Source organism: Lissotriton helveticus, chromosome 3_1, assembly GCF_964261635.1.
Source record: "Lissotriton helveticus chromosome 3_1, aLisHel1.1, whole genome shotgun sequence".
In the NCBI taxonomy this organism is placed as follows: domain Eukaryota; kingdom Metazoa; phylum Chordata; class Amphibia; order Caudata; family Salamandridae; genus Lissotriton; species Lissotriton helveticus.
Genome location: NC_136061.1, coordinates 1,426,463,918 through 1,426,490,594, shown reverse-complemented (window position 1 = coordinate 1,426,490,594; position 26,677 = coordinate 1,426,463,918). Strand labels below are relative to the sequence as shown.

The following is a 26,677-nucleotide window of genomic DNA, read 5'->3' as shown; positions in this document are numbered from 1 at the left end:
CCACCACTCTAACACCATCCCAGAGCAGTAGATCCTCAGAGCCTAACCCGCTCCTACTGCCACAGGCCAACCCGCCCGGTGGATACTCTGCACCATCCACTTCTATGCTCTAACAGGGCAGTCTACGTACTCCTCTATCCCTCCCCCCTCTAACTGCTGCTGGTGTGGGTGGCGATGATATGCGTTGGATATAACAGTGCGTCGTCAATACTGATCAAACGTTCGTGCTACCAGTTCCCTGGAACTCAGCCTCCGAGAGTCTTTCCTCTGTATCTACCGTTAAGCGGTCACTCAAAGCCTGCACAATCGTTTCCCAAGCTCTAGCTGCCTCTAAGCCCTTTTCTTTCCCCAGTTTCGTGGCCTGCCGCAGTCTCAATACACTCTCGCACCTCGACCACTTCAACAACTCATTCGTCCATCGTCCCACAGCCGGGCCTTCTTTGTTTTTCCAACGCCAGGTGATCTCCCTCTGCGCTAACATGAGCCCCAAATCAATGAACTTGCTCGTGACTTTCGTTTTTGCCGTGTGGGGAAACCACAGCAGGAGGCAAGCCGCCATGTCAAAGTCCACCTCCCTATCCGTAACCGCATTCAGAAGGGCGCCCACCTCAGGCCAATACGTACCCAACTTTGGGCAACCCCACATCATGTGGTCCAGTTCAACCTCACCGGCCAGGCATCTCGGGCACGCCGCGTCTCGCACCTTAAAGTGCCGGTGGAGTTTTCCCGGGGTCAGATATGCTCTATGCAATAGGAAGAAATGTATTTGTTGGAACCTGGCATTCCTGCTACCTTTCCATGTCCGAGCCAGAATGTGGCCCCACTCAGTATCCGGAATAGGTTTGCCCACACTGTCCTCCCATGTAGCTTTCAGTGCCGTGAGTGGTTCCAGCCCTTCGTTCAACATCCGTGAGTGGAGACAGGTCACCGCCTTGATTGTACCCGCGGCCATCACCACATATTGGCAGGCCATGGTCGTGCTCGGCTCCATCAGTCCCCCCTTCCAGTGCTTCCGTATTGCCGCAGTTACCGCAGCGTGCAGGAGAAAATCCCCATCCGGGAGACCAAACTGCTCCCGGAGCACCGCAAACGGGGCCAACACCCCCTCCACAAACAGATCTCCCACCACCTGTAGCCCCAGCTCTTCCCACACCGCCAGCGGAGACCAATCACCCCCATGCGGGAGAGCCGTCAGCATCCCAATGGGAATCTCCGGGGCATACGGCCGCACCGCTCGCGCCCGCCTCAGGCTCCTATTCCAACAGAGTCGGAGGGTTTTTTCTTCTAAGGTAAGCCCCCGCAATGCCAACCGCTGCTGCATAACAATGTAGGAGAGGACGTGTCTCTTGATAACCATCCCCCGGACCCGGTCAGGACCCCTAAACTCCCTAGCCACATTCTGCGTCAGAATCTGGAGCTGGGCTGCCAGATAATATAATTCAAAATCCGGCACTGCCAGCCCCCCCTCAAGTTTGGGCCGAGTCATGGTGTGCAACGCCACCCTGCGTCTACCCTGTCCCCATAGGAACTCAATAATCATTGATCGCAGCTCTTGAAAAATCCGCTGCGGGATCCAGATAGGCAAGGTCCTGAAATAATACAACAGTCGAGGGAGTGCCACCATTTTCAACAGTGCTACCCGTCCCTGCACCGACAAAGGTAGAGTAGCCCAGAAGGCCATGCAGCCGCGCAATCCTCTGATACACCGCCCCACATTCCCCTCCAGTAGGCTCTCCGCATCATGGTAGATCCGGACTCCCAGGTACGTAAAGCACCTGTCCTCCCATACCACGGTCGCCGCCAGAGTAGGGCGCTGAGCCTCCGCTCTCAGCGGGGAAAACACAGGTCTTACCCCAATTCACTTTGAGCCCTGAGAATTCACCAAAGGAAGAGAGCAGTCTCACGGCTCCACGCAAGGCCACCTCCGTGTCCTCCAAGTATAACAGGTCGTCGGCATATAATGAAATGTGGTGAGTACTCTCGCCGCAGCGGATTCCAAGAAAGGATTCCCCCGTCCTGGCCTGTGCCGCCAGCGGCTCCATCGCAAGGGCGAACAGAAGGGGAGAGAGCGAGCAGCCCTGTCTAGTTCCTCTACGCACCGGGTAAGCTGATGATATAAGCGGCGTGCCGCTCCTGGTATGATGGGGGAATCGCCCTGCCCTGCTTAAAATTATATTACTGGGCGGCACAGCTGATGGTGGTGAATCAATGGCTCCATGCCCCACAACAGGACCCAGCCTTCCGCCTCGACAGAACTGTCCTACCCGCAGACCAGCTGATGAAGGCACTTTATAACACCAAACGACGCCACAAGTTATCGGGTCTGACTGCCCATACGGTTCGGATCTGGCACGCAGCACAGAAGGCCCTGGGTTGGGAAGGGGTACTCACACTGGCCCCACCACTCTGGGACACATGTCGTCTGGGTACTCTGGCAAATACCAAGGGTTTCAGGCAGTGGGACCTCATTGGCATCTCTAAGATAGGTGACTTGTGGATGAGGGGTGAGATCGTCACGTTCCCCACCCTTCAAGAACAATACGGGATGGCGGATACTGAACGGTATAGATATGCACAAATCAAACACGCCTTACAAAGCGCCATTCCGACTGGTACAACTCTTACTGAATCCTCCCCACTAGAGGACAGACTCCTTACGGACTGTCTCGACAAGAAAGCGATCTCTCTCACGTACCGAAAACTAATCAACAATCTCCCAGATCCCACGGTGGTTCTCCGTAGCAGATGGGAGGTAGAATTAGGAGATATTGAGGACGAAGACTGGTTACATGCACTAGCGTCTGCAAGAGAGGCAACCATACCATCACGGCTCAAACTAGTACAATTGAAAATATTACACAGAATATACTACTCCCGCACGCTCTTGCACACATTAGGCCGTATCCCAGACCCTAATTGCTTACGGGGATGTGGCCTCCCAGGTACGTTCTCACATCATTTGGGACTGCCCGAGGGTACAGCGATACTGGGATAACGTACTGTCTGAAATCTCGGAAGCAACAGAGGTGGTCCTCCAGAGAGAACCTAGATGTTGCCTGTTAAATATTTGGTCCCCTACTGATGTGGATCGAGGTATGCAGACTTGGGCGACGCTGGGTCTAGCTGTTGCAAAGAGAAACATCGCTAGGAAGTGGGGGTGGGAGTATTACCATCACTTACACAATGGGGGAACGATATAGATATAGCGATGGTAGCAGAAAAGGCTGTCTATGTACATAGGGGATGCCCCAAAAAATGGTCGAAGATTTGGGGGAAATGGAACGAGTACCGAGGACACTTATGTGACCCACCACAAGAACTGTCTGACTGTGAAGCAAGTCCATAGAGGCAGGAATCGTTAAAGGATGTTGGGACGTCATAGTTATGATCTTTGCGGGGGGGGGGAATGATATTCCGTTATTACCTTTAGATAGTGTTGATTGCGGGGAAACACGAGTGAAGAAATGTAAATTGATGTGTACTGCCTCGAAGACCTCCAATCCTTCAAGATTCAAACTGTTCAATACCAAGGGTACCTTACGATTAGAAGAAGAATTTAAGAGACAAGGTTATGTTCACTGATACATAAGGATCTGTACACAATTGAACTGATGATGTATCTCCTTTGTAATGCATTTAATTGCCCACGGTGTTGTGTAACTTGATGGAAAGCTCACAATGTTAATAAAAAAAAAAAAAAAAAAAGAATTCATGCACATTCTACTAGGGCAGTTTCTACTTCTATGGCACTGTTTGCAGGTGTGCCTATCACAGACATTTGCAGAGCGGCAACATGGAAGACGCCGCATACATTAACCAAACACTACTGTTTGGATACAGAACTAACCAAGAATGCTGCAGTGGGACAGGCGGTGTTGCGTCATCTATTTCGATAGAGGTGAGCCTTCCTTTCCACCGGCCTTTCTCTTCTATTTCCACTCACATTTCTTTCACTGTTCTGCCTTTTGCCAGACTTGGTTAAGAAATGCGTTACTTACCTGTAACTGCAGTTATCCAGTGTTAGTATCTTTCATAGATTCACATGCAACCCAGCCGTCTCCCTTGAAAGGGCTCACCTAGCACTCAGTTGTACCTCTATATAGCACTGTGCTTACGAAAATCTGAGGGACTAGAGCACCTTCCAGGAAGGTTCCAGAGGGCAGTGGTAGCCGATTGGTTGCTCTCTAGAGTTTGGTCCTCATTACAAAAGGACCTGGATATGTTACTAATGTGATGCCTTTGGCCTATTACTCTATATGTCTAATGGGACATTACTTTATTTATGTACTGGGGACTACCATCCCAACGACAAGAAATGATTCCGGCATGGGAATCTATGAAAGATACTAGCACTGGATAACTGCAGTTACAGGTAAGTAACACATTTCTTCTACCACTTTTAAGCACTGTGCAGAAGAGATGTCAGTAATAGTCAATTTACAGGAACTCACTTTGAAAGGATGAAGGGTAGCATTGGTCCAGCCGGTTTGCTAGCTAACACGAATGATGTCCTATTGCAGTTTGGAGAATGCTAATAGAAACCTTAAAATTTGAAACCAGTCCTCTCCAAACCGGAATGATTTTTTTTCTTGTTTATCAATTTCTCCATTTCGCCTAAATGTATTTTCCTTCCGGTTTCTAGAATTTACTAGTACTTGGCAGAAGTGCGTCTGATAGTGATCGTGTCTCCAATTTATTGAGTGTGGAAACAATATATAGTAGACTTTATTTTTTATTTTTTGCACGCTCCGTTAAATACATTTCTTCCATCAGATGGTGGATTGCCATGTCTTTCTTGGACCCAAATACCCATACAACTTCTCATCTGAGGCAATGTTTTGAAAGGTGGGAGAGGGAGAAGGGGAGGCCAATCCATTTCTCACAAGCCTGGTTACATTTTGGGGGTTTACTCTGTGTGTAAGAGATGCCAAAGGTGATCATTGAAATGTTAAACCAGTGCCTGTACATCTATATAGTCACATGCATACATTTGCATACCAATAGCAGAGATATTGGGAACACCAGCTGTTTAGCACTGCTCACCGGATGAGCCTTCAAAACCTCGCTCTTGTGGCCACAGGGCTGAGAGGTCTATTCCCAGTGTAATTAAGATGCTTTTCTTTGTGGGAGGTCCATCAGTGCACATAACTCTTATGGTTGATTTGTTATGGTGGCTGTGTGAGTGAGACTTAGTTAGCCTAGTTCAGTTGCCACCTTTATTATGACCATAGGCAAACCTCAACTTCTTATGCTATCCAGTTGCGCATCAACCACTACTGCTTCAGTCAATTGCTTTTCATTAAGTTCTCATTTGAATCTAGGGGCGGTGTTTTTTTCCTTTAAATCTGGCCATTGCAGGTCTCGGAGAACATTTCTTTTTTTTTTTGGGTTGGATAATCTTTTTATTCATGTTCAGTATAATACTAACAAAATAGTGCGGCATTGTGTTATGTATTATTGGTGTAGAAACAATGGCTTCCCAGCTGGTGGCAAGGAAACAAGAGGGATAGATCACCATCATGCATCCACATGCATTCAGGCCTTATATGAGCTTTTCCTGATTCTTAAGTGGACTCACTAGTGGCAGACGGAGTAGGAGAGTGTGGGCGGGGGGTCCCGGCTCATCTAGCTCAGTATCTGCTATCGCAGTGGGAGCTTCGTTGTCTCCATGCGATGTGGTAGAATTAGATTTTCTCTCCCAGAGATGTCTGGATCACCCAGCTTCTCTAGCATGTCATCTTAACTCTCAAGATCATCTGCATTATCAGAGCAAATCTTCCGGAGCCGGCACTCTTCTGCTGCTGCCCATTCCAGGAAGTTAGCCCGCTTTTAGAGACAGTTGAGGGGCAGTTGGACTAGGCCAGATGTATGCACTAATCCCAGCTGAGCGAATCTGTGCCGCATTTTGTTTGTTCTTGGGTAGAGGTAACGGACCCAACAGGCAATACCTGGCAATAAGGTCTACACCCACCCGTGTCACTCTAGGCTCCTCCCACAGTATCTCACCACACAACATCTGTAAGTGCATGCAGTCCCATTCAACATGCCCAAAATCTGCCACGATTTCACATCTAGCGCATCCTGCCGGGCACATCGGATAAGCCCTATGCAACTCTGCAGCATCAGGTATTCTCTATTTAGTAAATAAAATGATACCAACTTAAATTGGGCTTTACTGGCTACGTCTCACACCTGCGCCAGTTCCCTGTCAGAGTACAAAATTAAGTTGACAAGGCACTTTCTTTTTGTGAACTTTTTCCGAGGCTGATAGTATATTCATATATTCTCCCTAACTAACGTTTTTCAAGATTGGAAGCAGTGGCTCGTGCTGTCCAGTTGTTCTCGTGTTAGCAAATACCTCTATCCCGTGTTTCTTGTGCCTGTTTTTAGGTCTCGCAGAAGGAGCGCATAAGCTATCTCTTCGAGACATACTTTATTTACAATGTCAATCATTGGTTCTTGTTACTACCCTTAATAAATGCCTGCTGTTTGGTGTTTATGCTTAATAGTCCCTCCTTTTGGAGTTTTGTAAAGCCTCCCATGAGAACTGCTCCTGTTACATGTGCTCTTACTCCTTTTGTTATTTATAATACACTTATGTTAGTTTGCCTGCTCTGCTTGTGTTTTTGCCGGCTTGCTTAAAGGTTTGCTGTGCTCGTTTATTTAATACCTGAGAACTTCCAAGCTCTCCGCACTGCCTACTTTACACCCCCACCCCGTGAGCCAGGTCACAAGCTATATATTCACTACACAGATGGTCCATTTTCCCAGGTCTCCACTCAAGACTCTGATCTGCCATTATTTCAATTTAAAGAGCTGCATATGGTGCATCACTCCTGTTCATCTTGTTCCTTTAGACAGCAGCATTGAACACAGCGCTGGAGTTTATCTGTTGCTTTGCAAATAGGGCTGTAATTGATGAAGTAGCCTGTGTGATTTTGGGAGGATGCGCTGCTTTTATGTTTACAGCACGGTGCCGCTTCACGGACGCTGCAGTTCATGTTTTTAGCAGTGCGCCTAACTTGGTTTTATTGATCTACTACTTGGTGCCTGTTTTTTCATTTTTGTGGGTAACACGGACCTTGTTCCGTGTTCTAAGCGCCACCTCTCCTTAATACCACACAGTGGCATGACAAGGCGTGTTCAGGTCGCAGGTTTCCTTTAAAGGAATCCTGTGGGCCATTTTGGAGTAGGCTGAGCTTGCCCACTGCTGCGGAGAAATATAAGAGAAAAATAACAAAAATGTATACGAACAAGAAATATGTACGAAAAGCACCTCCACTTTTTACTCCTCACTTGTTGAACATTACAAGGTCACGATCATTTCTATTTCGCTCGACAAAGTTTCGAACGATGTTTGAAAAAGCTAGAAAAAAAGCACCATTGAAAAATCATACTACAGGGAGGCTCAACACTTCAGTCACCGTGTTCCCCTTTGGTCTCAATGCACACTTACTATGAACAACCACCCCTCAAATACTGCCCCCACCACCCCTTTTCACCCACCCCCCCATGGTGTGTGCCCTTATAGTACCTTGATATCTGCGGACAGTGTAAACAATCGCTGCCAGCAGCAAAAGTAGGTTTAGCAGCAGTTCCTCATGTTGCTGACATGGGTTTCTTCCCTTTGCCCCTCACACAAGCCTCTGGGTGAAAGGGGCGAGGCGGAAGAAATGAACTTGTGCGGCTCAAGCATCTTAGCAAATGAGTGAACTTCTCAACAGTTTCCTCTGATTTAATGGTGCAACGTTTAATTTTCATCAAAAGATAAAACACTGGCCAATGTCCATTCTTTATGGACCTAAGGGTGTCCTTAAATTGAGGATGCTCAGGTGACAGGCCACAAAACTGCCAGTTATATGCATTTTCTGGGTAGGTGTGCTCTTATTTCTTTGGTGTTCATTCTTTACCGCAAGTACATGCTGCTGTGCGAAGATCTCAGGCACCCTTTGTTTTATGGTCCTGTTGAATGTGCTCTAAACATCCTCTTATGCTCAGAGAGGGTTCAGATGTTAGTACATAATCCCTTCACTGTGGGTGGTAGTTATAGTGCTGGCAATTTGCTGCATGGCTAATTAAACACTTAATAGGTCCCAAAGGCGAGACCTATTGGCTATGTCAATTCTTGTTATGTACAGCATTCTGTCATCTAGGGTCTTTGCTGTTCATTACGACGTCAGATAAATAAGTGACTCATGGAACAGTTGCAATTTTGAATGTTCAAACACATTCTCCATTTGAGCTTCATTGAGTTATTGAACAGTGGAGCATATGAGCCCTGTGTAAGGCTTGAGGGTCAGAAAGATGAAGCCACTATTTTTATTCACGAGTCTTGTATAGCTCTGGCCAGTCCTGAAGGTATAAGTGCGCTTTACAACATTTAACATGATGATAGCGGACACCCATTGTTTCAGTAAACAGCATTGTCTGGTATCAAATCAGGCCTGGAAGGTATCATAGAAGCGGATCAAAAGACAGGTGATGTAGAAACCATCTTGCTAAGGTAGATTTTGTCCGCTGGACGAGATTCCTGTAGTAGAGGTGCGTTTTCTTTCTGGGCCATTGCTATCTAGTTGGTTGAGTTCGTTTGAGGAAGAGGTCCTTAAGCTGTCTTTTGAAGTTTCTGAAGGAAGGGTTAGTCCTGATATGGACTGGGATGGTGTTCCAAATTTTAGGAGCATTTCCAGAGAAGGAGCGTGACAAGGTTTTTTGTTTTTCGAGTTTTGGGAGGAATGAGAAGTAGTGTGTTTTTGTCTTAAGACTTCTCGTCTGGCGGCCTTTTTCAGTTTGGATGCAAGGTAAGCAGATTTGCCAGTGTTAAGAGCTTTGTGGGTGAGACATGCAATTCTGAAGTGTGAATATTCTTCAATTGGAAGCCATTTTAGTTCTCCTAGAGAGGGTGAGATGTGATTGTATTTCTTTACTCCGGTGACCATCCAAGCAGCTGTATTTAGCGTTGTTCGGAGGCCGGGTAAGTAAGATTTTGCTGTGTCTGTGTAGGAGAGTAGGGTCTGCTTTCCTATGGTCCCCCCATTTTTTGCTTTTTGCTTCACTGGTTTTCGACTTAATGTGGCTTTGGGCCTGCTAATCAGACCCACAGCCTGCTGTTCTCTCTCTAAATTCACCACCATGTACTTTAGGTACATCACCAATTGGGATTGGGTCACCTTATGAGCCCCTGTACAGTGTACTATAAGTACCCGGGGCATAGGTGCATCCAAGGCCTACCAGGGGCTGCAGCATATCATTTGCCACCCCTGGCTGACCATTCAAAATGACACAACTGGCTGATCACTCAGCTGGGGTAAGGTCGTGTAATCACCCCTTGCTTAGATATAGTATACCTATGTCTAAACCTATATCTGGACACAAATGCACCTATAAGTCACTCCTATTGCAGGCCTTAACAATCCTGGAGGCAGAGTGCTTGGTTTTATGTGAGATGGTGCTCTAGCATGAGCTGAGCCTGTCTGCAGCTTTCAGAACCATGTCTTTATATATCTGTTCCAGGGTATTGCCATACCATATACTCTTAAGTGCATTGTAATCCTCGCGGTTATTGCTAACTTTGGTTTGGCTTTATCCAAACATGTCGTGTAAGGTGTCATACACTTTGGAATACTCCCCCCTCGCCAGTTCTGGCGACTGGGGTAGCATTCCACCCTTCTAGAGGGAGAAGCCATGTTACTTTACTTAAACGCGGTTAAAACTAACCAGAACCTCAGCATCACAAAATCGATGCTGCTGCCACAGACACGAGTCTGGCCTCCTGCTGCTGACCGAAACTCCGGCAGGAGAGGCCTGGACAAAAAGTTTCCTGTCACAGGGAGGTGCTACCACCACCCCAGACAGGAGATAGTTAATTGAGGCAGGGAGGGCTGAGTGAAACTAGAAACTGCCTGGGGCACACAAGGTGTCCCATGCATAGCCCAGTTCAAACCGGTGCAGGGGCACTCCAGCCCCAGCTCTGGCGCGAAACTGGGGAAAGGGGTGTAACCACCCCCTTCCTGGGTCCCACCCATAGGATGGACCTAGCTGGTAATCCAGCCCCTTAATTTGGAATAAAGGTAGGAGCTGTGTCCATAGACTTTAGATAATCCTGACTGAAACTTTGATGCATAACTCTGGACCCTTCGACATCCTACTCGACGTAGAAGACTGAAGAATCTCCCTTGTGGTCAAGGAGGGACCACCCTGTGCAAGCAGGCACCATCAAGCGCCCAACGGTTTGCTTTGTTGCAGCTCCCGCCGGAGCTCGAGCGACAGAGATCGACAAGAACAGGATTCCCAGACATCCAACAGCCCGATCCACAGTTACAGCAAAGCTGAGACCCGTTGATGCGACGTGAGACGTGGGACCGGCCATCTTGGAAAGCCTGCGAAGTGCTTCCCGTGCAGCTCCCGAGGCACCCTCGAAGCTGTGCATTGGGGACTGAGAAGCCCTAGCCCCGAGCAGCTTTTGCACCGAAGATCACCTCTCCACACTCACTGAGTGCTGCGTGGGGCCCTTTTGCATTTTCCTGCTTGACGCGTCTGTCCGGTCACCTGCCCGTTGGCTAGTGGCCTCTGTGACGACGAACCTTTGAATTTACACCGCTGGTCTGGTTGCTCCAGACTGGCCATTGCTCCCCTGAAAAGGAGCAGCCCATCAGATCTTGCTGATCTGATCCAGAAGCCATCTTCGATTCCTGCGTGGGTTGCATTTGCCAAGGCCTGTTGACTCCACTCCGGAATTCGACAGCAAGAGCCTTCGTGGGACAGTCCGTGTCCGACTCCTGGTCATCGTCGATGCCCCCGGGTCCAAGTGGCAGCGGAGACAAGCTTCACGACAACCACCTGATTGCACCCGACATCGCCTGGTTCCTTCCTGGTTTCTGGTCACTGGCTAGTGACCCAGACTCTCTCCCCTCTGCTTTCAGGTACTCTACATCTTCGATCCACTCTTGGATCCAACCGGACTCTTCTCTCCTGGCCGCCTGCAGCATCTTTACCTCCAGGCTCCATAGAACTCCACGAAGAAACCCGACGCACTTTGACACCTATGCACCCGCTTCCTGTGGGTGAGGTAACGCGAGTACTCAGGTGCTCCTGTAGTGGTTTACACCTCTAGTGTCCTAGTTTTAAGTGGCTAAGTTCTAGTCCAGTCGGAAGACTCCTAAATCTGCAACTTTGTAACTTTTACACGCCATTGACTTTGCATTGGTGCACGTGTGCGCTTTAGACACTGCACCCGCATCCTGTGGGCCGCTCCCGTCCTAACTTCAGTTAGTCCAGTGTAGCCCCAGCGATTCTCAAGGCCCTAGGCCTTACCATTGTTCGTGACGTGCTTCTTATGCCCCTATTTTAGTATATGGTTTTAGGGGCCACCAGGGCCTATCCATAATTGTGCAACTTTTGTATGTTATATGAAGTTCTTTGTTTAACGCTTGTGCTTCTGTCCTCATAAAGAGTACAGGGGATTATTCTAGTAATAAATACATATATTTTATAATATATAACTTGTGTGGTGTCCTTTCATTTGGTATTCAAAGGATTGCATATGGTAAAACAGCTGACTTCACATGCCCTCTTGAGTTAAGCCTAAGACTGCTTAGGTCCATGCTACCCCTAGGATAGCTTGTCTATAAGGTTGACTTACAACCACTCACCATAAGGGTTGTTTCGACTGGTACAAGGTGCTCACTAGAATAGTGAACATCATATACCAGGCCAACTTCTCACAGTCTGTGAGGGTTGCACTCCAGTTGTCCAATCTGGACAGAGCCAGAGATTGCGTGGCCTGTTTAAGATCATTGGGAGGGATGAAGGGTTTGATTTTGCTGAGGAGTTTTAGTTTGTAGAATGCGCTCATCGCAGTGCTCTTTATATCTTTGCTCTTGTTCGAACATGGGTCCAGAGTGAATCCCAGGGATTTTGCAGAGTCCGAGTCAATAAGATTGCAGTTAAGAGCATCAATTGATTTTAGCCATTTTTTAATTTGGGGGTTTGTTCATTATTGGATATGGCGTCAGTTGTTAGTTCTAGTTCAAATTACTGACTACCGTGGAAATTGGGAGAAATGTCTAGTTTTTGTACTCCTGTTTCCCCAGCTACTGAGTAATCTGCCTTTGGTGCCTTGAGAGTTATGTCTAACCCTGGGCATAAGACTACTCTACGTTCACGGAGCGTGCGTAGTTTGTGCCACTACGTGAATTGCACGTAGCGCAGTGCAAAAACTCGTAGCGTAGCGGGCATTTTTTGCTTACTTGCGGTCCTCAATGTCAAGTTAGCGATCGAGCAAAATCAACATCCCGGCGAGACTTTTTCCTCGTTTGCGATCAGCAACATCAAGTTGCCGACCGCGAGCGTGGAAAATAAACCTCCCGGTGAGATTCTCAACGTGGGGAGGTCAGGTTTCTCATTGCGAGTGGTTGCCTATGCTCGCGACCGCTCGCAATGCGAAACCACTAGTCCGCATTGAGAAAGCTGCCGCTCGAGTACAGATCTACTTGAGCGGCAGAAAACAACTGCTTGCACTGTGCAAGATGCCGTTTGCAATGATTGCACAGTGCTGATAAGCATCCGGCACTGTGCAATCAGTGCAAACAGAATTTTCCCTACCGCACTACGCAGTTTGCGTAGCTTGCGCACTGCACTTCACATAGCTATACGTAGCGCTACTACGCAAACTATGCCCAGGGTTAGTTGTGTCCTCCTGAGCTTTGATTTTCCATAGAAGTTAACATGCGTTATGTTATCCACCTGTGGCAAAATATTTTAAAAAATGTAGCTCAGCTACAAACAGTGCATCCCCTTTGCCCAGCATTTCAGTGTTTAGCTAATTTGTTTTTTATATCCTGCGTGGCAGTCGAGAACCACATTATTTGCTGCTTAGTTGTACTTTTTGATTTCACTGAGACCAGCTCTAAAACAACAAAATCCGAAATAACATTAATACTTCCACTTATAACAGATTAAAAATAATTTCCCTCTGCGCACAGGTTTTCCCAAAGAAAACACTTGTTGTTCTGTCGACAGACGCATAATACAGCCATATTTTAAGTTAGGACCCAGCTTTAACAGTTGAAGATCAGGCGCGTCCAGAAATAGGAACCTGTTAAGTAAAAATGCTTACTCCTTCATCGGCCCTAATTACTGACATGAAACCTTATGCAGGCCAGCAGGGTTTCGAATTAAGACAAAAAATTTATGGGGCGTCTGGATCCTAAAAACTTTCTGATTCTGACAGTGCAAACTGTCAGATAACAAAAGACCTATTAATTTACAGTGGGCTTACAACTCTCCCATTACTTTCCCTTGGTTGGTTTTATTGTTATTTATTTGCTTACTTCTTGCTCGACGGCTTGCCTTCCTCTTCTTGCGTTTGTCCCTCCCCTAGAGTATGGCTTCTTTACGATCATTTCGATTGACTGACTTGTATCCTTTCACTGCTTACATTTAGGAAACTACTTTATTTTTATTTTTTTTCTTCTTTTTTTCTTTCAGCGCTCCATCAAAGAGCACGCCTTTTTCTGTGCTGCTTCCAACCCTCCATATAAAATACCTGCCCACATGCTCTTTCTCCCAAACCCACCCAGCTTGTCTCTAAAAGCACTGCAATATGGATATTTTTGATGTGATGCGACTTAAGAGATTTCAAGGGTGGTTGTTATTTTATCGCCTGCATTCCCCATATTGTATGAAAGTACAAGCTTTAGCACACACAGGCTTTTATGGCGATGGGATCATCTGCTACACTCAACTGGGGTGTGAGGCAGAAGGTGTACTAACTTTGCACGTCTCCTGAAGGCCCATAAATCTCCTCACTGGCTTACTACAGAGGACCAAACAACAGAATCCTATGGAAAATAAACTCTTCCTTGGCACGCAATTCCCTTTATTTTGTGACACAGCCTTATTCTTTTTATATTTTGTTCAAAGACCACTGAGTGAAAGGTATTTTAAAAAGAAATCATGCCATTTGTAAAGATTGAGAACTTTGAATTCAGTGTAGGTTTGAGATTACACAGCATGTTGGTGCCTTTCCTCCAAAATTTGGATTATATTTTGTTAACTTTTTTACAAACCATGCTTTACAATCTTTCGCAAAGCCAATAGCTCTGCACTTGAGTTGTAAGGCTAAGACCTATTTGCTTTGCCAATGCTTGTTTTAAGCTACTACCACTTTTTATTTAATCTGCACTATTAATTGAACATCATACAGGCTCTGGAACGGAAATTCATATTGAAATAGTAGAGCAAATCTTCTATGCAAACCCATAACAGGGGCACAGGTTCAAAATATTTTGAATATTAATTTTGTTTGCTTGAAAGAGGTGAAAATGGAGACCGTGAGTGTCTAGAGGGAGGAAGCCGGACTCATTAAGTTGCCTCTAGGAAGTTGTGTATTACTCCTATCTTGGGGGTGTAATTTACACCAGAATAACCAAGCATGATTGACAAAGCACACAAATTTCTGTGAGTATTCATGTCTTACTCCTGGGACTTAATGAGTAAGATGCAACTAATCTTGGACATTTTTACCCATAGGAAAAAAGCTTTGGACTTCACTAATCTTTTCTCTGTGAGTAAGCTTGTCTTTATTCCTGGAAATGTAAATTTAGGTTGCACCCAAGTTTGCACTGGGACACAACTACTCCTAGAATATACTTTGTGAAGGGGACCGGATTATTTCCGTGGTAATTCACAGCCACTCCTAGAAAAGTTTTGTGCATTAGGCCCAGGGACTCTCCTTTCCCATGTAGTGGCCATCAACATTTTCGGGTCATTCAGCACTGCACATGCATCATACAGATCTTGATGGATTCAAATGGTCCTTTCCTTGTAAATGACCCACATGCTCGGTCTATTAGCATACATAATACCCAGCACTAAAAGTGTAAATCTAGTTCCTAAATGGATTCTGCAGTGCAGGATACTGCTACTTTCTGAAATTGGTTTAAAAAAAAAAAAGCCATCTACAACCACCTTTGGAAGCAGTGATCACAGAATCGCTTATCAAAATGCCAAAGTTGGTGTCAAACTAATGGTGTTACGCCTGTGTAATTTGGGTAGAATGTGGTGCTCTAATCGTATCCTACACCCTGCTACAATAGGGTGTGCACTGATTTGATTGTAAGCCCTAAAGGGTTCACAATCTAAAGATTACTAGGGAAAATTACACTGAAGCACACGTCACATGTAGTTCTGAATAGACAAATCATCCCACACTGTTTCAGTAATCCAACTGATTTATTGGGGTGAAAAAAAATTCCTGAGTGGTGTTTTTTTTTTTCTCCAAACTTTTTTTAAAATTAGTTTTGCCATATTCAGAAAAACAATACGATAATAGACAATCCACGAAATAGTTACCATAACAGTCATGCAGCTTAGTCACATGGCTAATTATCTTCATTGACCATATTACATAAACTAAAATAAGACAAAAAGCAAACATTACATTAACAAAAGCAACAACATTTCCACTGCTAGCACAGCCACCGAGCATAGTTCCAAAAAGGAGGAAAGGAAGAAGAGACATGCTCATTCTTACCTATTTTCCCAACTCCTCTGCCTCCCGAGGCTGCCTGGACATTCGAGGGGGCATTTGTGCATTTTGTCCTGTTCCCTGCCTTGCCTCTGGTCTCCCTCCCGCCGCCGCAGTCTTTCATCTCGCGGCCGCAGGGGGACTACAATTCCCAGGCTTCTTTGCGGCGGAAGCAGCCAACGCCATTTCCGCGCCCGGAGGTGCTTTAAAACTGAGCACAGCCCCGCGTCGCGGGATCGCGCCTGGTTAAGCCCGGGACAAGGGCGGGTCCGTCCAAGGCTGTCACAGGCCGGAGGAGGCAGGGCTGGGCCACCCTTCTAATGCTTCCTTATTCCAGGCAAGAAAGTATCTGTATGTGACCAGGACTGTCATTATTGTTTGCACTATAACAGTTATCTGTGATTGTGTCTGTTTTGCCCACACAGAGTAATTCTAATTTTGTCTGAACAGATGACCATGGCACATCGACCTGGGAAGGGGGGGATGTTAGTGCCAAACTCGATAGGGGGCAGCATTACCGGGACTTTAGATAATTTTATCACCAGAGCAGCAGTCGTCTTAGAATGTGAAATAGCCCTTACAGAAAAGGGGCTATCTCTGGAATCACTTGGTTCAAAAAGATTTTCAATCGGTAACATCAAGAATGCTTTAACCCCAGAATACCTAGACAGCCAGAGACCTAGCGGGATTAGCCTGTTAGATAAAAGCACAGGACTAGATGGGTAAGACACGATCACCTCTCTGAATACTACACTAGGCAGCAGCATATCTTCGGTAGATAATAGGCCTGGTACCTTATGCTCCACGAAGGCCCAGGCCAACATCTTATCAAAAACTCCAGCATCATGTCCTAAACAACCTGGGAAAAGAAAGAGGGGTGGGGGACGACAAAAGGGTAGAAGGTCGAAGGTACTGAAAACAGTCAACAAAGTGGTAAAACTATATCCCCCTACAACCTCTAAATCAGTCAACGCCGCAACTGTTCCGCAGAGCGCACCCCCAATTACTGCTCCTAACGTTATATCCCAACCACTTAAATGCCTCAAACCAGCACTACAGGCCGATGCAGGTCTTGTGGTACAGGTGGAACAGATTCTAAAGTCCCTCATGTTACCACTTATAGAGAGACTAAAGATAATTAATGAGAACCTGGGTAAGCTACAACAGGCTACCTCAGAAAATACTCTTACATTGGAAAGCCTGTCAGCTTGTTTGAAAACTAGGGGCTCTGACCTAATCCCCAGATTACAGATAGAATCCAACTATAATTCCACACCCACGTCCTGTCCAATTCCACCTGTCTTAGTTTAGTAGCAAGGGAATTTAACTAATAGGGAGTACAGAATAGGGGATGGAAGAAACAAAATAACGGGCGATTCTGGAAAATTACGAGCTGAGCGGGTTAATATTAAACACCAGAATCCTAGCATTTTACCATCAATACAGGTTAACGGAAACCCAAACTTTGATAAGATAATTAGAAATGTGGGCAACCTACCTGTCATCGACTTACCCCCGCAATCTACCCCTCTGCTGATAGTATTGGGAAACGTACCACCCCTTCCAGAGGGAGTCTACGAGGACTTTAGCCAACTCAAAAATAAGATGACTCACTGGCTGTCTCGTAACACTGTAGCGGGGCATATGGTAGGGTATAAAGTCATCATGGCCCGTCGAGTATCTTGGCTGCGTAGTTCCAGAAAATCAAGAAATGGTGACTGCATAGTGATAAACTTTAATAGCCCAGCACCAGTAGAAAGGATATTCAGGGAAGTGGAGTCAGGAGCTGCACATAGGGGCCAGGGCATTGAGATATTACCTCTAGGATTTTTCTACAAGTTTGCGACTTATGGTGGACCAGTAACCTGGAAAAGGGTTCACCAAGCTGGGACATCACATTACAGAGGACAACTGGGGAGGGGTCCTTTACCTCTGAGGCCTACCGGGGATTACACCTGGGGTGGTCAGGGATGTTCCCCGCTTCCTGTGGGCCCAAATAGGTATGCAGTCCTATCCGGTCTTAACGACTGCGATTTGACCGTGTGGGAGCCAAGTAATTTTAAATCCCAAATCAGCCCTAGCCTGCCATCTAACTGGCCTGTCTTGGCAAACGGCCCCATGCCAGAGCTTGTACCCGTGGAGGTTAAATCTGAAAAGTTCATCTCAACCTTAAGAGTAAACTCTTGAGGAGAAAACTCCCTTGGAAGAATATCTTCTGCTATCCCAGGGGAGGTCTCCCGGGGTACAACGGAGCATTACCAGGATCATAATGTACTCTCCTGGAATATCGCTGGACTGGCGGGAAAGGTCAGAGACCCCATATGGGTACAGTTTGTCAGCCAATACTCTATCATATGCCTTCAAGAGACGTGGCTTGTCAACTGTAACATCTCGTTGGCGGGGTACAGAGCCTTCTTTGTCCCAGCGACTAAAGGAATCAGTGGTACAGCAATGGCGGGATTGGTAACCTTTACATCGCTGGCCTTAAGATGCAGTATCAAGGCCATCCCCACCGATAATAGAAATATACAAGCTATCTCCATGGGGCACAAAGATAATAATCTTCATGTGATTAATTTTTATAATGCCATCTATAAAGAAGAGGGCTGTGGGATCACTGAGCTGAATAATTATGTTGAACAGGGCTATGGTACTCATAGGGAGAACTTGCTCATCGTAGGAGACTTTAATGTGCATCTATGTGGTGACCCAAAGACCAATGTTATTGGAACACTGGGCTGCCCACTAATATCGGGTCTCCATTTCGAGCATACTAAACAGGGAAATGCTCTTAACGACATGTTAAATGCGTACGACTTAACCTCCACGATGAGTTATGCCCCCCACTTAGCAAATTAAGGGTATCGACCTTTAAAGGTAGAGGACTTGGATCCTTAATCGATCACATTTTGTTATCTGGATCCACCCTATCCCTTCTCCAGGGCTTCTCCATAATCCCAAGTGTACACAGTGATCATAACCCGGTCTGTGTAACCATGGGAAGGAGTATCATGAAGAAAAAGGCCTTGAACCAGGCACCAACACGTTGCAACCAACCGACGGAGGGCGGAGGATTAAATAGATTCAAGTTATCCCATCCGTATTTCATGAGGCTCTTAACTACGCGTGTGCGGCAGAATTTTCTTGCCGCCTTCATGCCGACTCATCGGCCACAGGAATTCTACAAGCTTTTGAAGGGATTTCCATCAAAGTGGGAGGCATGCATAAAGCACCAGGGAGATCTAGCAAGTCTAGCGAACCTAAATGGTTCTGTCAGTAATGCTCCAAAGCCGCAAGAGAACTCAAGATGGGCTTGAAAGTAACACCCAGGAATAGAACCTTGATCAGCGCACTCCGAACGAACTACAAAAAGGTTGTGGCTAAACGTAAAGTGGAGCTGAAAGAAGCTCTATGGAGGGAGCTCCTAGACACTCAGACATTATCCAGTAGCTCAAAATTTTGGAGTACCATTAACCGCTCACCTCTTTTAGTAGAAGGCGTGAATGAAGTGGGCTCCAACATCAGAGGATGAATGGGTGTCCCACTTTGTTAACATTTTTAAAAACACGTATACCCAGTTAGCCCCGGCCAATGACATCTCAGGCAGCGACGCAGTGGCGTTTACAGTAAACGAAATGGAGGAGGAGAACCTTTCCAACAAGAAGGCTCCAGGCCCAGACGTATTCCCCCGGATCTTTTTTTTAAAAAATTTTTTTTAATAAATATTTTTATTAATTATAACACAAGAGTAGAAATATACACATCGGGCATCATTTGGTGGAACATATCGTAAAGGTGAACGGGCAAATCACTTAAGAAAATACACAACAATTATAGGCATCTGAAAGACATCAATATCAGCTTAGAGCTGAGGTAAAACAATACTGTACAGATAACCTTAAGCAAACATCATCGGATCCCGCCCATCCAGAATACAGGATATGAAATCGGACACTCGACACCCAGATATGAAGAATAAAAGATCAGGAGAATATGCCACATCTCTTGCGAAGAAGGGAAAAGGGAAAAAGAAAGGTCATAGAACAAAATAAAGGAAAAAAAAAAAACTCAACCCCCCCACCCTGCACCCCTGCGGATGGCTACGACCTAACCCCACTAGCAGCGTGCCTGTCGCCCACTAAACTAACCCCAAGGAAGGGAAAAAGATGGAGGAGGGAATGTCGTAGGAGCAAATATACCCCCGGTCTCCCGTACCCCCCGCCAGCAGCGACCACCCCGAGATATAATCAAACCAACATATAGCGAAATATACAAACCAATCGGGGGAGTGTAGCAAAGCACCACCCAACTCCCATCACGTTACATGTGACAATCCCGGCATTGAATCAAGCTAGTTTATCAAACCCAAGCCCTCAAGTTCAACCCTGGCCGGTACGGTATTTCGTGAGTCTTTTTCACTCGAACCACCATCTCAAGGGAAAAGGCAGAACGTTCGTTAAAGCCCACGTCAGTGTTGCAGGATCGACAACCGGAAAGAATTTCACGATATCCACGAAACGAGCGAGGGAAAGTGTCCAGAAACAACGAATCTCTCCAACAGTCACTGAGTAACTTGTTACAGCACAGAAGACTGTCCATATCTGTACGAGGCGGCAGCAGGATCGAGCAGGGACCGCTAGCGACAATCACGGGCTCGCTGGCTGTGAATTGGGGGCCGACAAAGCACATTAAATCCGGGTTCTGCTCGGGGACCTCGGTCTCAGGCATACATTGCACCGCTGGCACCACAGATAGATGAGGACTTAACGGAGAGTTGTGCACCGGTCCCAAGATACCGTCTACTTGCACGATCAGTGTCCGGAATACAGCGGAGGATTGTGAATGGAGCGCCTCAATGGCGGCCATGATGGCCTGTAGCGATGGAGTGCCTAATCTCCTCTCACGAAGAGGCAGAGCAGGATTCGAACCCCGGAGGCCGGCTTCTCCGGGGTAACAGGCCACGCGAATCAGATGACCACAATGGGCGCTCTCCGTCGTGCAAGATCGACACCTTCGCCGGCAGCGAGGGCCCCGGCCCGTCGACCCTGGGAAGGTAGCAGGGTCTCCGGGCGTCGGACCCCCGAACACAGCAACCGGTGCAGTACGCTGTTGTCTCCACGGTGTAGAACGTCCACAGTGTCAGCATCCAAAACAAACAGTTTACGGTGCACTTCGGGGGACCGGGCTCAGTCCAGGTCCAGTGGCCGATGTTGATCAACTCCAACCCGGATAAGCTAGAAATCAAGGCCCCGGCTTCCACATGATGTTAGGCCGAGAATGGGAACACGGCGTATCAAGATAAAAAGCTCGGGATCACACCTTTAGAAGCAGAAATACTTCATGAACCCGGGAGTCTGGTGCGAATTCAGGATTGATAGCAGGATATACGAGCTGCTGGCGGAGGTCGGCGGAGCCGGGAGCTTACGCGGCCATCTTGGTTGCTGGCGTAGCTCCTCCTCCCCCCCCGGATCTTTTTAAATCAAACCCGCCCTTTTGGGCACCGATTCTGGCTGCTGTGGGCAACGCTGCAGCCAAGGTTGGTTGCCCAACATCCTGGGAAGTCTCTACAATTGTACCAGTATTCAAAAAGGGAGATCGTAACTGTACCATGAATTATAGACCAATCTCCCTGATAGACTCCGTTGTGAAGGTCCTAGGTGGCGTCATATTGAAGAGACTGATTACCTGGGCGGAGGAGAAGAAGATCATCATTTCAGAGATCCAGTATGGGTTCCGCCCAGGTCATTCGACTATGGCCCAGTGCCTAAATCTCTACCTGATCCTAGGAAAGTACACCATCGCTCGCACAGGGACAATCTACATGGCCTTCATGGATCTTTCCTCCGCCTTTGACTGTGTCAACCAGGGATAGTTGTGGCAATCCATGGGGGCCATGGGTGTGGAGCGGAACCTGGTGGACTTTTTAAGGGATCTGCATAGAGATACAAAGGCTAACGTCAGATACTCCACAGACCTCAAGGTATCCAGGAATTTTAGCACTGCGAGGGGGGTTAGGCAGGGGTGTATACTGGCCCCCTTCCTTTTTAACCTTTATATAAATGACCTAGAAGGAGCACTGCTAGAGACAGGGGCTGATTATCCACCTGTGGGACGGCGGGGTCTGCCCGTCTTGCTTTATGCAGACGACGCAGGCCTCCTGGCTAACACCCCGAAAGGGCTACAAACCCTACTTGACGCCTTCCATAGGTTTATGGCCAAGCGAGACTTGTCCATAAACAATTCAAAGTCTTATGTGATGCAGATAGGGCAGAGTACAAAAGGACAGTAGCCTTTTATGGTTAATGGAATCGGAGTGCCAACATGTACAAAATGTTCGTATTTGGGAGTCCTATTTGATCACCGGCTTAACTGGGTTGCCCTCTTAAACAAGAAAAGGGGAGAAGTCACCAGGGCTAACGCCGCGCTATTTGGCTTTGCCGCTAGAATGGGTAAACTATCCGTGGCAGCAATGCTAAAGATCTACCGCGCCAAGAGTATGTCCATAGCTAGCTATGGGAGCGACCTATGGGGTTACTCTGGACTTGAGGGCCTACAGGTGACCGAAAATAATTTCTTAAAACAGCTATTGAATGTACCAAAGGGGACTGTGAACCTGTCTGTCCATGAAGAAACTGGTATGCCTTTTATCTGTGACACTTTGGCCCTCCGCCCCATCACCTTTTGGCTACAATGCTGGCTTAACAAACATCTTGGCCTTACACATTATCTCTTAAAAGAGATCTTGAGTCTATATCATATGATCAATATCCCATGGATAAAATATCTGAAAACTTGTTTTAGCAATTTGGGACGCCTGGACCTGTTTTTAAAACCGGAAGGTATCACCAGAAAAGATGTGGCGCTCATAAAATACCTCTTCACCTTGCGTAAAACAATGGAGAGGGAGGAGAAAGACCTGCTGAAGCCCAGCGTACGATCACATGTGATGCTTAAAACCTCCCTAGATATTGAACCATATCTATTAGGGCCGATACCAGCATATGAGCGTTTTTTTATTTATTTTTTTCTTTTATTTTATTTTTTAGATTTTTTTTCTTTTTTTTATTAATCTGGTTCAGATTAAACATTTTTCATCTTTTACTAGCAGTCCCAAGGGGATGTCACAAAGGAAATGTTTTAGCACCCTGTGGCTGCGACAATTTGTCTCCTCAGGACCTGCTACACTTTATGTTCTTTTGTAAATTCTATGAATTCCCTAGGTCTTTTTATTTAAAACCCATTTTAAAAAAGTTAAATTTTGTGCAAGTGCGTCCTGCACTTTATTACCTGCAATCGCTAAGACCTGACTGTATCCCCTTTGTGGCCGTTTTCCTGAAATGTGCAATGAAGTACCGAAAACGTTTCGATTTTTAAATGATCAGAGTATTATTTTTAAGGTCTCTTCCTTTAACAAATGGACTCCTTATGTTACCCTCCTCATTGTATAAATGCTGAAGTTATTTTATCTTCGCTATGTCTAACCCGGGTAATGTGCTAACTGTGTATTTTAACCTATGAATACAATGTTTTGTAATTTGTATAACTTTTATGGTTTCTTTTAAGACAACCGAATAAAGTACTTTTGACTTGAATTGAGATGTAAAATGCTCTGATCTTGGCCTCTAGAGATCCTTCTAGCTGGGGACATGGTTCTAGCTGTATCCCATGATAGTCAGACCAGCATTCCCAGATTTCATAATATTTCTTCGGACAGTCGCTAGGTATATAGGACTTTTCGGGTCCATGCAGTGGCCCAGACCCTCTCTCCAAACCTCTAGTGAAGGAGCTGTAGCCTCCTTCCAGGCTCTGGTAGTGTTGCGTTTTCCACTGTAAGGCCCAGCCAAAAAAGCGCTCATCAATAGCGGTTCCAGTCATAGTTTTCCAAAATTTGTAGTATATCTCACCTCGGTGATCGTGAAAAAGGCATGACCAACACCTCCAAGCCATCATATTCCCCATCCCAAAATTGGGCAAGGCTGGAATAGCCCCAGACTGTAGGTAGAAAGTCAACCGGTGCATTGAAACCATGCAGACAACTGGCTGAAGCAACGAGGCCCCTTCTCCATAGCCTATGCGTGGTGTAGCAGCATTCTGCAAGTACCTCCGTTGAATGAGGTGGCATTGAGAAGCCAGTGCCTCTCTCCCATTATCATTGTCTAGGGGGCCGAGGTTGCTCACCTTGACCTCTCTAAAGCCCTAAAAGTGTCCCTGGCGTTGAACACCGGTGAACTGTAGATGACCGAGATTTTGTGTTGTGCGCTATTGGTCAGTAGTTTTTTGGCCTTCTAGGGGCTGTACTCCTGGATAGTTGCTGTGTGTGACAAGGAGGGCGTAACCAAATTGTGAAGGCGCAGTTATTTATAAAATTGTGACAGATGGTGTTGGAATTTATCTTGGAGGTGGGCAAAGGATTTAATGACCGCCCCATCAAGGACTTTCTCCAGTTTAGAGACACCTATTTGGTCCCAGCGACAGAATTCCTGCAATCTGGCTACCTGACGAATGACCGTACCTTCACATAATAAGTTTTCCTCAGTGATATGGCCCTCCTATCCCATGGATCTGCCTGCCACCTTCCACGTCTCTAGTACCACTTGAGTCGCCAGGAGAAGGGGGAGCTTGAGGGATCAACCTCCGTACAGCAGGTGTATCAGGGTGAATGAGCCCCAAAGCCCACCCCTCGAATGCATAGGCAGGATCAGAAAAGCCCCCATACCACCACTTACTTAGGACGGTCAGCTGCACCCCACCATAGTAGGATCTCTCACCTGAAGGGGCAATGCCACCATCAAAAGTGGAATTATAGGGTAAAGCGCCGGGCCTAAAGCCCATAAAAAACGCGCAATAGCGACCTTACATGGGTTAAAAAGGAAAGTGGAACAGGGAATGGCACGTTTTGGAGCTGATACAGAAGCCGGGGGAGCGCAATCATTTTAAAGATAGCAGATCCGCCAAGAAGATGGAGAGGGGTACTGCCACCCAGTGTTTCAGATCGGCCAGCAGTCGGTCCAACTGTGGTTGTATGTTGGAGGTCCATGCTCTGGCCTTGTCTGCTGTGATAAATCACTCCAGTTATCAAAACTCCTGTGGGAGGATCTGGAATACTGACGCCCAGGATAAACCTGCCATGCTCCCACTCACCGGGTACACTGAGGACTTACTAGGGTAAAGCCTGAGTCCTGAGAACCTCCTGAAGATATCAAGGATCTGGAGTGTCCGCAGTCCCAATTCTCGAAGATCTATCAAATTGTTAATAGTTTGTTTGAGAATTCTATACAAAAGCTGGAAACAGACATGTGTTTAGTCTTGAAGCAACTTTTTGAAGGCTTGTTAAATATTTCAGAATTGGCATATCTGGCTTCTAAGGAATTTCCAATGAAGTATTTAAAGATTAAGTGTATCGTAGCAAAATAACAAAAGCCATGGTAAATCCTAAGAGACGAGTTTAGGTTGCTACGTTTTAACATCAAGTAATATTATCAGTACGAAGAAGTGCAGTAATCCGGTCACCAATTACAAGTTACAAAGTAAGTACAGTAATGGTTTCAGAGATCGTCCATGATAAGCCCGTACATGTCTATTTAAAAACTACATGTGGTGTGTACTTTGGTGGTGTTTACCGAACCAGATAATAACCCTTGGGGCAAATTTATGGTGAAGGGATTTGCAGATTAACTTCGCTCCAACCACAACGTTTCTAAAGCTTTGCCTGTATGTTTGAACTTGTGTTCTGCAGATCAAATTAGATGTCAACAGTAAGCACTTAATTCTGAACCACCATGCCTGCTCAGTATTGTGCCTGTTTTACACATCAGATTTCAAACCCTTTTCAGTCGGGAGTGCCTCCTTTTGGTAAAGCACTGTATTTGGATTCTTCCAACCGCATTTTCCTTCCTACTACCAAGTGTTGCATTTTTTTGTATTTAATACCGCCTTTTTGTAACTAATCAATACCTCGTCCACCTAGGGCAATATTTGCGAACAAAGATTATAGCAAAGGATTTATATGATTATCTATCAGGTTTGTGGTCTTAAGCAGTGCTTGAAATTGAAAAATAAAAGTGCAAGCACTCTGTAACAGAGTACCTACTTTTTTCTGAGAAGTGCTGGTACTCTCCAATTAAAAGTATTACGGTTTTCTTGAAGTTCAGGTACTCTCCCTCTCAAAATAAAAAAGTGCTGGTTCTAAGTACCGTCTGTACTGGCCCAGTTAAAGCATTGGTCTTAAGCTGTATTTCTAGTTTTTGTCTCATCAGTTTCGTTTTCATAATAAGGGTGTGATTTTAAGAGCTATTTGGATGTTTGGTTCTTGGGAACGATAACAGTAGGAGGCATGGATTGGGTCCAAGGTATTCATTGTTGATCAGTGATCAACGCAGGAAGTTCTATATGTATGTGTTTCTTTTTTTTTTTTTACAGTTGTAAACCATGCTTACCAAAAACTGCATTTATGCGGGTTGTTAATTATGCTCGCTCAAGAGTTTGGTTTAAAACTGAATAGGTAGTACTGTTTTGCAACACAAATTTGTATGAGCCACTAAGTCAGCTCTTTGCCAGGCAAAAGAATAACACCTATTGACCCTATTGGTTAATTTGAAGTTGGCACATTGGTGCATAGGTGGGCAGAAAGTATTTTATTTTTATATTGCTGTAGAATTCATACTTTCAGTACTCTGATGACCATACATGAAAGTCTAGCATTTTTTAATGATTGAATGTGTTTTCTTTAATCTAGTTAAGATGTTGAGGTTTTTCCGTCGTACACTGGGGCGCCGGTCCATGCGGAAGCATGCCGAAAAAGAACGACTGCGAGAGGCACAGAGAGCTGCAACACACATTCCTGCTGCTGGGGACGCCAAATCCATAATTACATGTAGAGTCTCCCTGCTAGATGGAACAGACGTCAGTGTGGATCTGCCGGTAAGCATGCAAAGTCAACCTTTTTGAATTGCTCCGCCTAATCTGTGATGGTACTTAACTGTTTTTGAATGCCCCTCTTTGGCCCCTTCAGGTGCCCTAATTGATTGCCGTTCTGGAATCGTTTGAGTGTTCTGGTTAAAATCTGTTAAAGTTTGATAAAGTGCCTTGACAAACGGAGATCCCTCGGCCGAGGCGGCAGTCGCAGTAACTTTGAGAATCCAGCAAAGAGAC

The 26,677-nt window shown here is 46.1% G+C and overlaps 1 protein-coding gene across 2 annotated transcripts in view; it reads left to right on the top strand.

Moving 5' to 3' along the window:
- The window catches only part of EPB41L5 (erythrocyte membrane protein band 4.1 like 5), a 1,262,314-nt gene that overhangs the window by 108,379 nt on the left and 1,127,258 nt on the right, over positions 1-26,677 (top strand). For both annotated transcript variants that reach the window (XM_078682077.1, XM_078682078.1), the window contains exon 2: positions 26,262-26,446. In XM_078682077.1, coding sequence (XP_078538203.1) covers positions 26,262-26,446 — 185 coding nt within the window. The remainder of the gene's footprint in view (positions 1-26,261; positions 26,447-26,677) is intronic.